We start from the raw sequence: 12,029 nt of genomic DNA, 5'->3' as shown, positions 1-12,029 counted from the left end.
ATTTATCATATTCTCTTTACCATTTATGCAGATGAGCTAATATGGTAAACTAATTGGTTCTACCTTGATTTAGACCTTTAGTATTCTGATACATGTCACGTGTCTGAACCTTGAAAACATTATGCTAAATAAAATAAACCAGACACAAAAGGACAGATGTTGTGTGATTCCACTTACATGAGTTATCCAAAATAGGCAACTTCATAGAGATAGAAAGTATAATAGAGGTTACCAGGGGCAAGGGGGAAGGGGAATAGGAAGTTACTGTTTGATGGATAGAAAGTTTCTGTTTGGGACCATGAAAAATTTCTAGAAGTGGATAGTGGTGATGCTTGCACAACACTGTGAATATACTTAATGCCACTGTACACTTAATGTAATGTACACTAAAATGATTAAAATGGTAAATTTTATGTATATTTTACCACAACCAAAAAAAAAAAAAAACACACACACACAAAGCAATAAAATAAAGAAAAAACAACTTTAAAAATTTCTCATGAAAATTTATATCTTGGAAGCCCTGTATTTCCTACAGCAGTAAATCCCAATTAGTAGTTTCTCAAACCTACGATTAAAGATACTAAGAATTATTGAAATCAACTTGTAGTATTTGAAACTATCATTTTTGGATTCATTAATTTATGTGTATTTTTCAAGCTATGGTTATCTTAGAAACTAATTCATCCAGATTGTATGCAGTACTTTATTTGTAAGGCCAAAAACTGGGTGTGTGTGTGCCACATGCCAAGCACTGAATCGGGCTCTTAGAACGCAGAAATGAAGCAGTCTTTGTTTTAAAGGCTCTTGCGGTCTCATGACGAAGACAGGCCGGTGATCATAGTTCAGAGGTGAGATCTGATGCTTTTGGGGATGGCTGCAGCAGCCTCCTTCCCTTCCACAGACTTGCCTAAACATCCTGCACTTGCGGGATACCCCACTCCTTCCTTACCCAGCTAGGAAGGAGGCCTGAGGGTGCCCTGCACATGTACTACACTTTCTATGTTGTTGACTCACCAGCTGGCAGAAGACCTGTGGCCACAACAAAGGGAGGTTGGAGAAGGTCAAAACCTTGATTTTTATTTTGACATTCATTTAGAGTAGGAGGGGTGGGGGAGAGAAGAGAGAATAGGTTTTCAAGTACCTAAAAGTACCATTTCACAAGTCCCAACAGAAAGATTCTGATGCACACTTATTTATCAATGCAGCTGTTTCATTTTTCATTAAAGTGATGACGGTTCTTAAGGAGTCGGACACTGAGAGTAAGAACGATGATTGGAATCAAAGGATCTAGAACGAGATCTAGGGCAGGTTGGTGGTTGGCCTGAGGTCAAACAGTTACCTGCAGCTCAAAATATTAATGAGCACAGTGACCTTTGCAGAACTTTCTTTCCTCATAACAGTGTTCTTTTTATTCCTTTCTGGTACTGTTTTGCTAATTGCTTTATTAGAAGCAAGACTCAGAAAATGGAAACAATAAAAGTAGATCCGTTTGATGACTGGCTAACAGATCTGATAAAAGGTTGAGTTTATAAGATAGTTAAAATTATAATCAAATCTTTTAAATCAGAACCAATTTAAGGAAAGCCAATCTAAATTACTGAAAAATATAGAGCATATTTTTAAACAGTATTTATTAATTTACCTTTCTAAGAAACTCAGGACAAGTGTGCTGAGCAGGGTCTTAGAAATGTTGGCTCTTTAGGTTTTTGAGAATTTTAGGAGATTTTTGTTTGTGTTTAAATGAGATTACTTGGATGCAGAGGAACTGGGTCAAACTGTCTTCCAGAGGTCTTCACTGAGTTACACCTTAAGGAACTTTATTAATATGATTGCTAGAGAAAGAATCTGCTTAAATCTAATTTCTCTGTGTTTCATGAAATTCCCTGTGATGGTGGCATCTTCTTTATTGATCAATATTCCTTTTACTTCTCTCCTTAAATTTAGCACAAGAAAAACCTTGTCTCTTGTATGTGAACATTGCCTGCCGTCAGAAAATGTTATTGCCTAGTACCTTTTCCCCTTTGGAAAAAAAAATTGTGAAGGGAATTCCATGCTCAGTATTTAGCTCATGTTGGTACCAATAGCAGCTACCTTATCTAGTCACCTCAGATTGCCTTCCCTCTTTTGTTTTGTTCTATCTCACTTTACATTATTAGTGGTGGTGATGGTGGTGGTAGTAAACGTTTATTTGGGTAAACTATTTCAGATTACTAATTAAATGAGGTTATAAAAGAAATTGGAGTTCTTAGTCATTGTGTGTAAACAGGTGCTTTTAAATTATGAGAATGGGGACTTCCCCGGTGGCGCAGTGGTTAAGAATCCGCCTGCCAATGCAGGGGACCTTGGTTCGAGCCCTAGTCCGGGAAGATCCCACATGCCTCAGAGCAACTAAGCCCATGAGCCACAACTACTGAGCTTGCGCTCTAGAGCCCGCGAGCCGCAACTACTGAGCCCGCACGCCTAGATCCCACGCACCACAACAAAGAGTAGCCCCCTCTCGCGGCAACTAGAGAAAGCCCGCACACAGCAACGAAGACCCAACACAGCCAAACATAAATAAATAAATAAATTAATTAATTAATTTAAAAAAATTACGAGAATGGTTTGAATGCTGTTTTCTCTTCAGCAGTTTGAGTTTTTCTCCTCATTTGGTTTTACACTGCTGCACTGGGATGAGATTTTCTGAGTATCAGGAACCTTCAAATCTGCTTCTCCCCTGAACTAGCTACTATAAAATCTCAGTTACTAATTGACTTTTTCCAGTTCTTGGATTGTTTGAGGATTACATTTATATACTTTTCCTTTTTTTTCATGACCATTAAAAAAAAATAGTCTTTAAGGCTCGGGTTGAGCAATTTTCCATTTGTGTCCAGTTGGAGTAGCGAACAGTCTCCTGCACAGCCCTGCGGGGCTAAGCAGATGTTGACGGGGCACGTGGCACACACCCCACCCACATGTTGCCTCCAGGAAAGGGGGGTTATCTGGAGCTACTCACATAACCACGTGGGATCCAAGCTGAAAACCAGGCTCCCCAAAGTCTATTTTATAATCTAAAAATGGAGTCAAGCCTCAGCTGACATTCACTCATTCAGTGAGGGGAAGGAAGAAAGGGCAGATGGACGCTCTTCCCACCAGAAATTGGCTCTGACAGGCGGGCATTTCAAGGGGACCTAGCTGGTGTCTGATCCCAGTCTGTTAATAGTAGGAATTGCTGTAAGTAATGTCGAGAATCATCTGCTTGGGGGACTTTGGGATTTGCAGAGGGGAAGACAGAATTTAATTTTTAAAAAAGAACTATTTAATTTAAAGAACAAATTCTCCCATGGACTAATTGACTCCCAGCTGGTCCTTTCTGGATCCAGGACTGTAGCGTGGGTACCAGCCAAATAATTAGTGTCTTGTAAGTACTGTAAATTATTGTCACTTTAAAAAAAAAAATTCACAGTCAGTTTTTTTTTCCCCTCACTTGTATGCAAAGGGATGCAGGACATCAGTGACAAGATCTGCATTTTGTCTTGCAGCCTACTTGGAGGAGATCCAGTCGGTCCGTCGCCATACCAACAGCATGCTGGAAAGCACCAAGAACCAGCACCCCCCGATCGTGGTCCACTGCAGTGCTGGGGTGGGAAGGACCGGCGTGGTCATCCTTTCTGAGCTGATGATCTACTGCCTGGAGCATAATGAAGTAAGTCATCCTGGGCTTCTGAATCCTCCACCTTGGGGACCAAGCTACACCATGGCCAAACCTTCACCTGTGCCCTTCTATTTCCACTGTTTAACTTCCTCTCTCCTGACGAGAGTTTTCCAGACCCGTGATTCCTAGTTGGACTCTGACATTTACAACCTTCCTGATCTTTTGCCTTTCACTGCTCTGTGTAGAGACCCAGATAATATAGAAAAAGAGTTGAAACTGTGAGAAAGGCAACATTTAGAAAATCTGATCTTCGCTGGCATCAACTTCCAGAAGTCTGCAGTGTTTCATAGAAGGTCTGGTTTTATTGTGGGTAATCTTCCACAGCGGGTTATTGGGTCGCATATAGTATAGATGCGTCTTGCATTTCTGGGATGTGTTTTGGCCTAACTCCTACGTGAAAATGTGTGTACTTTAAAAACATTTTTCATTCTTTAGTGGGGAGTTTTATTGAGGGGGCTCTTTGCTCTTGTCTAGACTGGCAGTGGTGTGTAGCAGAGCCGGGTAGATAATCCGAGGGCACAGACGTGGCCTGCCTTTGCTGAGGCTGGAGGCCCAGCTTTTCTCCCATAGACGCGGGCTGCGGCTGAATTTGTGCCCACACGGTGTGTGGCATTCCCTTCTTGCTGTAGGTCAGGGAGTTACACCGAGGGGCTTTTGATTTTGTAGAGATGAGACAAATAGCAATCAAAGGCTAAAGAACAATTCTTCTGCCTTCTATTCTCACAGGCGGCTTTAGGGGTTTTAGATGGCTTTCACTTTTTTTTTCTTAGGCTCTTTAATCACCACTAGCAGCACACGTCCCGTTCCGGTTTTACAGATGAGGATGCTGAGGTCCAGAAACAATCTAGTGGCTTGTCCAGTGCCAGGTGGCTCTTAAGCAGTGGTGCCAAGGTTTGAAGTGAGGTCTTTCACCTCCTGGCCCTGAATTGTTTCCTGTCTTCACTCTGCCTCCAAATGCCAAGTGTCATTTGATTCTTGTTCAATTTCCAAATTGTACAGCTTGGAGAATCAAAGGAAACTTTTGAAGCGGTTTGATAGTTTTAAAATCAGGAAATGTTATAATGCATGTTCTGTGAAGGAATTTATATAACAATATATGTATTTACTCAATGGTTTGAAGATCAGATTAAATATTGCCCCATGGAGCTTGTTATATTCAAACTTCTCAGAAAACAATAAATGCCCAGTTTAAATATGTTCAAAGGATTTTTAAGTTCCCTGCCTATAAAAAGTTAATTTTGGAAGCTTTCAGTCTGTACATATGAATGTTTGTGCTGCTAAAAAGTAGAAGAGGAGTTATATCACATGTGGCCTATTGTTCAAACAAACAAACATTCTGTTGGGGAACAAAATGCCCATCATGGAATCACTTGAGTCTACATAACAGAAATCTCGTCATCTTCTATGAGTTTTTATCATTTTGTCTCACATGAGATTTCTTGATTGCTTCTCTGTCACTACTAGAAGTCTCTAGGAGTTTCTAGTAGAGTGAATAGCTCGGCAGTAAGTCCCAGATCCACTCACTGCTGGAAAGATGGACTAAGATGCAGTGGAATCTGGGTACACGTGGCTCAAGCACATCCGAGCTCCGCTGGCAGCACCCGTGGGTTCCTGGGGAGGAAGAAGGGCCTCACCATCCCCTCCCCACTTAGAGATCTTTTCCTCATGTCACTTTCTTCGCCAAATTCCCCTTCTTTGCTGCATTCCCCGTGCGCTCTTCCTCTGTTCCCCCTTCCTCCTTTTCAACTTGAGAAGCTGTTTTGTCAGTCTGGTCTGACATGAAGGATCGCTGTGTTCTGAGAGCTCTCTGGAGACCCATCAAAGGCTGAGCCTCAGTAACACGATGACATGAAGGCTCATCGATCACCAGATGTCACTGGCCCAGTGGAACACAACAGATGTCAGAGCCAGCGTGGTACAGAGTAAGGGCTTCAGCCACTAGGGCCTTGAGTGGACTCGGTGAGGGCTCAGGGTGATTAAATTCTCTAGGGTGTATCCAGACATAGCAGATTTCCTCAATGCCCACTTGTATGCCAGAACATTTACTGGAATGTGGTCAGTCCAAAAAGGACTTCTGTTCCCATTGATATTCAAAGATAGCAAGATGACTCATATTTTTCACTTCCCTTCCCCTAGCACATGTAGCCAGCCTTATCGTCCCATTTCCCATCATTGCTGTTGGTAGACGGCTAGGGAGAAAAAAGGTCTCTACTTGTTCTGCTTCAGACCTGGCTAGTAAAATTCAAACCCTTATTTTAGAAGAGGCGTGGAACCATGTTTCTTTGTTTTTTAAACAAAAGATTTTGCTAAATCAATATAAAATTGGTTGTCCCATTTTTCTCCTGTCTAAACTTTCCCATCTTCTTTCCATGGCTTCTGGATTTAGGATACTTTATGTTTTGGTATATAATCCATAGAGTTTTAGTTTTGTCAGTGAAATGCCTTTTCTTTTTCCTGGAGCAAAGATGCTTGACCGTGAAGTCGGGGAGCTGCGAGGGGGGATTCTCCTGGGCTGCCCTGAGAAGCTTCTTTGTGCCCTGTTGTTTTTGGTCACTGAATGTTAGCTATAACATTTTAATGCCCATACATTTGTTTTCAGAACGCACCAGTTTCATGGTTTGTGGTACTCTTTCTTGGCCACCTGTCCCAGATTAGCTAAATTACAAAAGGTCAGGTTCTCACTACCCAGAGAGCAAGATGTCTTGATCTTGCTGCTTTTCTGAATTGGTTATCCCTCCGTCATAGAGAAGGGGGGTGGGGGCGAAGTCTTCTGAGCAAGATGGAGCAAGCATCAGCTGCTTCCGGATTCCTTGGGTTAGGGACAGTGGGCAGCAGGGCCTGTGGAAGTGCATCTTCAAGGCAAGCTGAAGGATTCTTTCATTGAGGACCAGGGGGAACTTTGTCTTGTCTCCAAACTGCCCTGTATCAGCTAGTATACTGTCCTTGAGTCAGCCTGAGGGGGCTGAGTCTTACAGGCTATTGAGATGGTGATGACCATGATGATAGTGGTGGTGGCAGAGATGGAAGTGGAGGAGAGGGTAGAGGTAAAGGAGATGGTGGTGGGAGAGGAGGTGGTGGTGGTTGTGATGATGACGAGAATGAAAATATAATAACCACAGCTAACGTGTATGTAGTGTTCACCATGTGGCAACACTATTTCAAGAGCCTTACAGCTCGTAGCCTTCACAATGACCCTACGAGAGAGGTTCTGTTAGTACCCTCATCTAACAAAGAGAAACTGAGGCACAGGGAGATGAGCTCTTAGCTTCTGCGTGACCCTGCCTCTCTTGTCAAAGCCTTTGATGGGTATGAGGTAGGAGCAGCCTTATTCTATCCTTATATTCAGTGCCCAACACAGAGTAATGCTTATCATGCATTATGTTCAGTTCATTATTAGGTGCTCTGTGTTGTGTATCATGATGTCAGTCACTTTGGAGTAGAGTTTAGGCACAGAACCACTAGTTACCATCAGAAGCTTATGGTCCAGGCTCTGTATTTTGACGAATAGTTTAAGGATTCACATGCCTTTTTCTCTTTGCTTATTACCAGGGACTTGTCCCTTTTAAATCTGTGGTATTACTTAACTAGTTTTGGAGAAGAGCGACTAAACAGGATGGCATGTATGGTATTGTAGCTACACAAAGTTTGGAAATAGCTGAAATGACTTTTGAAAGTAAAGTAAGAAAAGACATACAGTTGAGTTTTTATTATTTTATTTCTGATGCTTGCTCAGTCATTGGTGACTACATGGGTGTGGTCGTTTGCCTGGATTAAGGGCTCCCAGAGCAGGGGGAAGTATACCAAGGCCATGATGGCACATTGACTCCATGGTGCTTCTGCCTTGGCTGGTCCAGGAGGATGAACGTGACACGAGTGAGGGGACACCATGGCACCAATGATCCGTTGTACTAATTCCTTTCCATTGGAGATCTTCAAAGAATTTACACATTGGCAATCTCATTTCATACTCAAGATATCGTTAGTTAAAGACTTTCACTCCAAACATGCATGACTGGTGTCCAGAGATTGTGCTTTGATGTTTTAAAGGTTTACACATAAATTATCTCACTTGGTTATGCCTGCGATCCTGTGGGGTAGCAGGAGGGGCATGAGTGTTCTTATTTCATTAATATTAATGAGACAGTGAGTAGTCTTTATTAAGAGCCTACTATGTGCCAGACACTGTGTTAAATGCTTTACATGCATTTCTTCATTTGATCCTCTGAGGAGGGTACTGTTTATCACCCCGTGTTACTGCCGAGGAAACGTCACTAACTTGGCCCAGGCCACACTGCCGTTGGAGGAAAGCATCATTACCCTTATTTTACAGATGAAGAAACGAAGACCCAGAAAGGGCTTAAATCCTACCATTGGGCCATGGTAGCGTTAAGAGTACCAATCGGGTTTAACTCCAGCCTCTCTGTTTTCTCTAGTGGACTGGTCTGTACTTAAAATATCACACCAGGGGTACATAACGACCAGCTTCTCCAGTTGCTGTTAGGGTCTTTGATTTGGGATAACCCAGAGGGGGCTGTCTTTGGCTTTCTCCTGTACCTGCACAGGGGCAGCGAGTGAGTGCTTCCTGGGTGAGGGAATGAGGAAGGAGCCAAGGGGACCCCCCCCCCCCCATCTCAGGATCTTCTTCTCTTTTCTTGCAGAAGGTGGAAGTGCCCATGATGCTGAGGCTCCTCAGGGAGCAAAGGATGTTCATGATCCAGACCATCGCTCAGTACAAGTTTGTCTACCAGGTCCTCATCCAGTTCCTCCAAAACTCCAGACTCATTTAACCCCCCGGAAGAGGCACCCAGCTCCATCTTAGAGATGGGGAAGCACCTCCAGACAACATCTGCTCCCCCAGCAGGGCGCGGATGGCCGGAGCAGGCAGGCCACGGGCTCCCTGGAGACAGGAGCCACGATCATTCACAAACATCACGTATTATTTTATATGAGATAATTTATTTTTTTCCCCTCTTTGGAATAACCTTTGTGAATCATCGTAATGCAGTTTTCACAATAATGTAGTACTTTTCATCTGAACCACATTTTGACCGATCTGCATTGTAATAGGTCAGTAGGGAGTGTTGCCTGGTGGATTATTTGGGGGACAGAGGCATAAGGGAAGACATCTCTAGTGAAGTTGCAGCCAGATTTGTAACCAGCCCTGAAATTTGTCAGCCTGATTGCTCACATCCAAATCAAAGATGGCAAGAAAATGAATTCATCCTAAAATATAAAGGTAAGGGCTAAGACCCTTTCCTGAAGGAGAAGAACAACACTCTTTTCTTATATTTGGGGGCTCCTGCGGCTTGATGGGCAGTTCCCTCCCTTTCCCCTTTTTGCCCTCTCCCTCAGTAGTCTCTTTTTTTCCTCCCAGGCTTGAGTTAAAGACAGGAACAGCTAGAGGAAATGCTCCCTTTCCAATGCAGTGATTGCCATTGCCCGGGATGAATGAGGACTCTGTGTTGTATCTTTCTCAACCACTCCTTATTCTGGGCTCCGGAGCCTGTTCCCCTGCTGGAGACTGCACCCTTGATATTTGCTGCTTCTCCCTGTTGGCTCAGTGGACCCTAGTCTGGTGGCCTTCGAGGCCCTGGGCCAGGCTGTCTGTGCAGCTCCGCTTCTTGCCTGATTGAGAGAAGATAATAGACGAGTGTGCAAAAGAGAGGAGACAGGCAGGCCCTTGATATTGTTTCTTATTTAAATATGAAGTGTGTGCTCATGGGGATCTGAAGGTCAAGGTGCTGGGTGCCATGGAAAGGTTATAAAGGAAACGGTTGGAAAAGCTGATGCATGGGGGCTCTTTGGCACTCAGGTGGCAGGGCCCCTGCCAGGAGCCACCCCAAGTGTCATCCCCGCTGTGCTGCTAGCACCTCCAGCCTTTGGCCTGCAGGAGCAGAACTAAGCCCACCCAGGACCTTGCAGTCCAAATCTTGGCCCACCTGCTGAAAGATGGTGAGATGTGTGCTGCTTTCCTTTTCTCCATACAGCCCACTCTGGTCAGTTGTGGTATTAACCCTGCCCTCAGTTTGAAGCTCAGTCCTTAGTTCGTCTCCTTCTGTGCCTTCATTGGTCATCGTCCTTCTGAATTTTGTAGGTTAGTACACAATAAATAAATGTTCTGCACATTTTCCCTCTTGCTGACTTCTGGGGAATTCTTCCCTCTACTGTCTAGTTTTTCTTGATGCAACTTTTAATTGTGGCTTTGTTCTTAAAATTGACTTTTGCGGGTGTTCCATGATGCCTTCTTCCACTGCTACCTTTTTTTTTTTGCCTCCTGAGCTGCAAATGCAAAGAAAGAATGGCATCCAATCGACCAGAAAGAGTGCGCCTTTGTGGCTTCCGGTCACCACACCAGGCGGGTGTGGAAGCAGATTCCTGATGAACTACTTTGGAGTATGAATCAACTTGGTTTCACATCTGGCCAGGTGTTATGGTGGTGGTTCTCTGTATTTGGACTCAGTATCTGGCGATGGAGGGCCTCCTACCTTCTCTTTCAAGGTCTAAAGAATCAGTCAAGGAGTGGAACTTCAGCTGAGCGCCATAGATTCTGGAATTTTGCTGTGTGATCTGAAAAAGAAAACCACTAGTATGACGTGTATTTTCAGTGGATCAGAGCTCGTAACCCTCACTAGGAGACGCTCAGAAATCGGATCATCAGCAAGCAAAGAGGTATTGTTTCCTTTTCCTTAGGGACTTTCCATCCTTGGGATATTCTGCTGTTAGGGATGTTTTAACGGTTGGTCTGCCGTTACTGGTTTATTGTTTGAGGAACCACTTCGGTATTTCTCTTTTGTCTCTCAGGCCCCAATGTGGGCAGTGTTAAAATGTCTCGTGTGGGCAGCGTGTAGATCTGCTGACTCTTTGAGCTTATCACTCACGGCCCTCCTTTCAACTCATCCACTGTTGCCACTTGGTGCTCTGGGAATATTCATGAATGCACAAAATGCAAAGAAGTAGGTTCAGTATCCAATTTCTTAGCCAAAGTTTGTATTGAAACTCAAAGGAAAACATTTAAAAGTGATTCCCCATATTTTGTTTTTAAAAACAAGTGCTTTTGGCCCTTGAGCCCATTTTGCCTTCCTTTTCACATCTCCAGTAAATGCCAACCTATCCCCTGTTAAATTAGCAGCCGCCATTTAAAGTCCTTTCAGTGGCATCTGCATAATAATTGCCCAGAGATGCTTTATATCTGGGAAGCAAGCCAAGGAATAAACCTTGAGGCAAAGTGTATTAAATTAGTTATCTAGTTAGAGCTTTTGGAGTGAGTTCCTGATGATGTATCAAGCCTGAAGCTGGAGCTATCGGGGTCTGTTGCTGCAGTTTCGACTTGAAGGGAGAAAATCAAAAATGGAGGGGAAAAAAAAAAAGATACCATCTTACAACAAAGCCATCCAACACTTTCAGGCCTCTGGTTTTGAAGTTTTTCCAGTTGAAATGTTTTGTTTCTTTCATCCACTCCCATTTGGATATATTGACCCAGTGTTCCTCCTTGTTTACTGTGGTCCCTGAACCAGGGGCGCTGAGTTTGACGTCTTCATCCTTGAGCTGAGCTGAGCCTGCTTGCAAAGCCGAACCGTGTCCTGTTGTGCTTTCCTGGATTCCTTGGGCTTTAAGGGGACACCACCTTTTGGTCTCATTTACATTTAGACACCACTTTCCCTGGATAGGAAGTAAAGGAGGATTTGGCAGCTTTAGGCAGGTATGTCAAACGTGGAATATTCTGAGTAATAAACTTCCGAGAACCCTAAATAGAGAGAATTTTACTTCTACAACCTTTGTGGTCCTAGATTGAGAAGAGGAACTATTTTTGGACTGTAATTAGTCAGTGATTGTTTGCCTCCAAGTCCTGTGGCCATCTCTGGCCCCTTCCCCCTTCGGCGTGGAGAGAGGGTCTCTGTGGGCTCCGCTGGGTGACATCCTGTGGGACTTGCCCACTGGCTTGCCCAGGACTCACTTAACCTTTATCCTGCCTACACTTAGCTTTTGTGGTTCTGTAATAAACACCAGTGGGTACAGTAAGTCAGCACTTTTATCCAACTGCCTACCTTTCTTATCTTTTCCAGCTTAATATAGTTTGACCCATATGAAATTTCCAATATTTGGACCATATTTTACTTACGATAACAGAAAATTCACATGGATCAACCTAACACGTACAGTTTGTTTCTCCTCCCCGATTAGTATGGATCCCAACGCACCATATGTCATTTCTCAAGTGCTAATGAACACGAAAGCATGGGCGGCTTGGCTCTTTTTGTGAACTCACTGCCTTGCTACGGCAACCCTTGCCTCACTTGAGTGGGCCATCTCCTGGGGCTTGGAGTCACTCTTT

General features: G+C 43.7%; 1 protein-coding gene across 6 annotated transcripts in view; it reads left to right on the top strand.

Moving 5' to 3' along the window:
- Positions 1–11,066, top strand: part of PTPN14 (protein tyrosine phosphatase non-receptor type 14) — a 168,910-nt gene extending 157,844 nt beyond the window's left edge. For 5 of the 6 annotated variants that reach the window (XM_082471428.1, XM_082471427.1, XM_082471429.1 and 2 more), the window contains 2 exons: positions 3,525–3,688; positions 8,356–11,066. In XM_082471428.1, the coding sequence (XP_082327554.1) occupies positions 3,525–3,688; positions 8,356–8,484 (293 nt within the window). In that variant the 3' untranslated portion in view covers positions 8,485–11,066. Of the gene's footprint in view, positions 1–3,524; positions 3,689–4,467; positions 8,336–8,355 lie in introns of those variants that run through there. The other variant, XM_082471431.1, reaches the window with a different exon arrangement.
- The last annotated feature ends 963 nt before the right edge of the window (positions 11,067–12,029 follow it).

The sequence above is a fragment of the Balaenoptera physalus genome (genome assembly GCF_965194825.1).
Source record: "Balaenoptera physalus genome assembly, chromosome: 1".
NCBI lineage: Eukaryota > Metazoa > Chordata > Mammalia > Artiodactyla > Balaenopteridae > Balaenoptera > Balaenoptera physalus.
The sequence above is the reverse complement of the archived record's forward strand: the minus strand, read 5'-3'. Positions and strand labels throughout refer to the sequence as shown.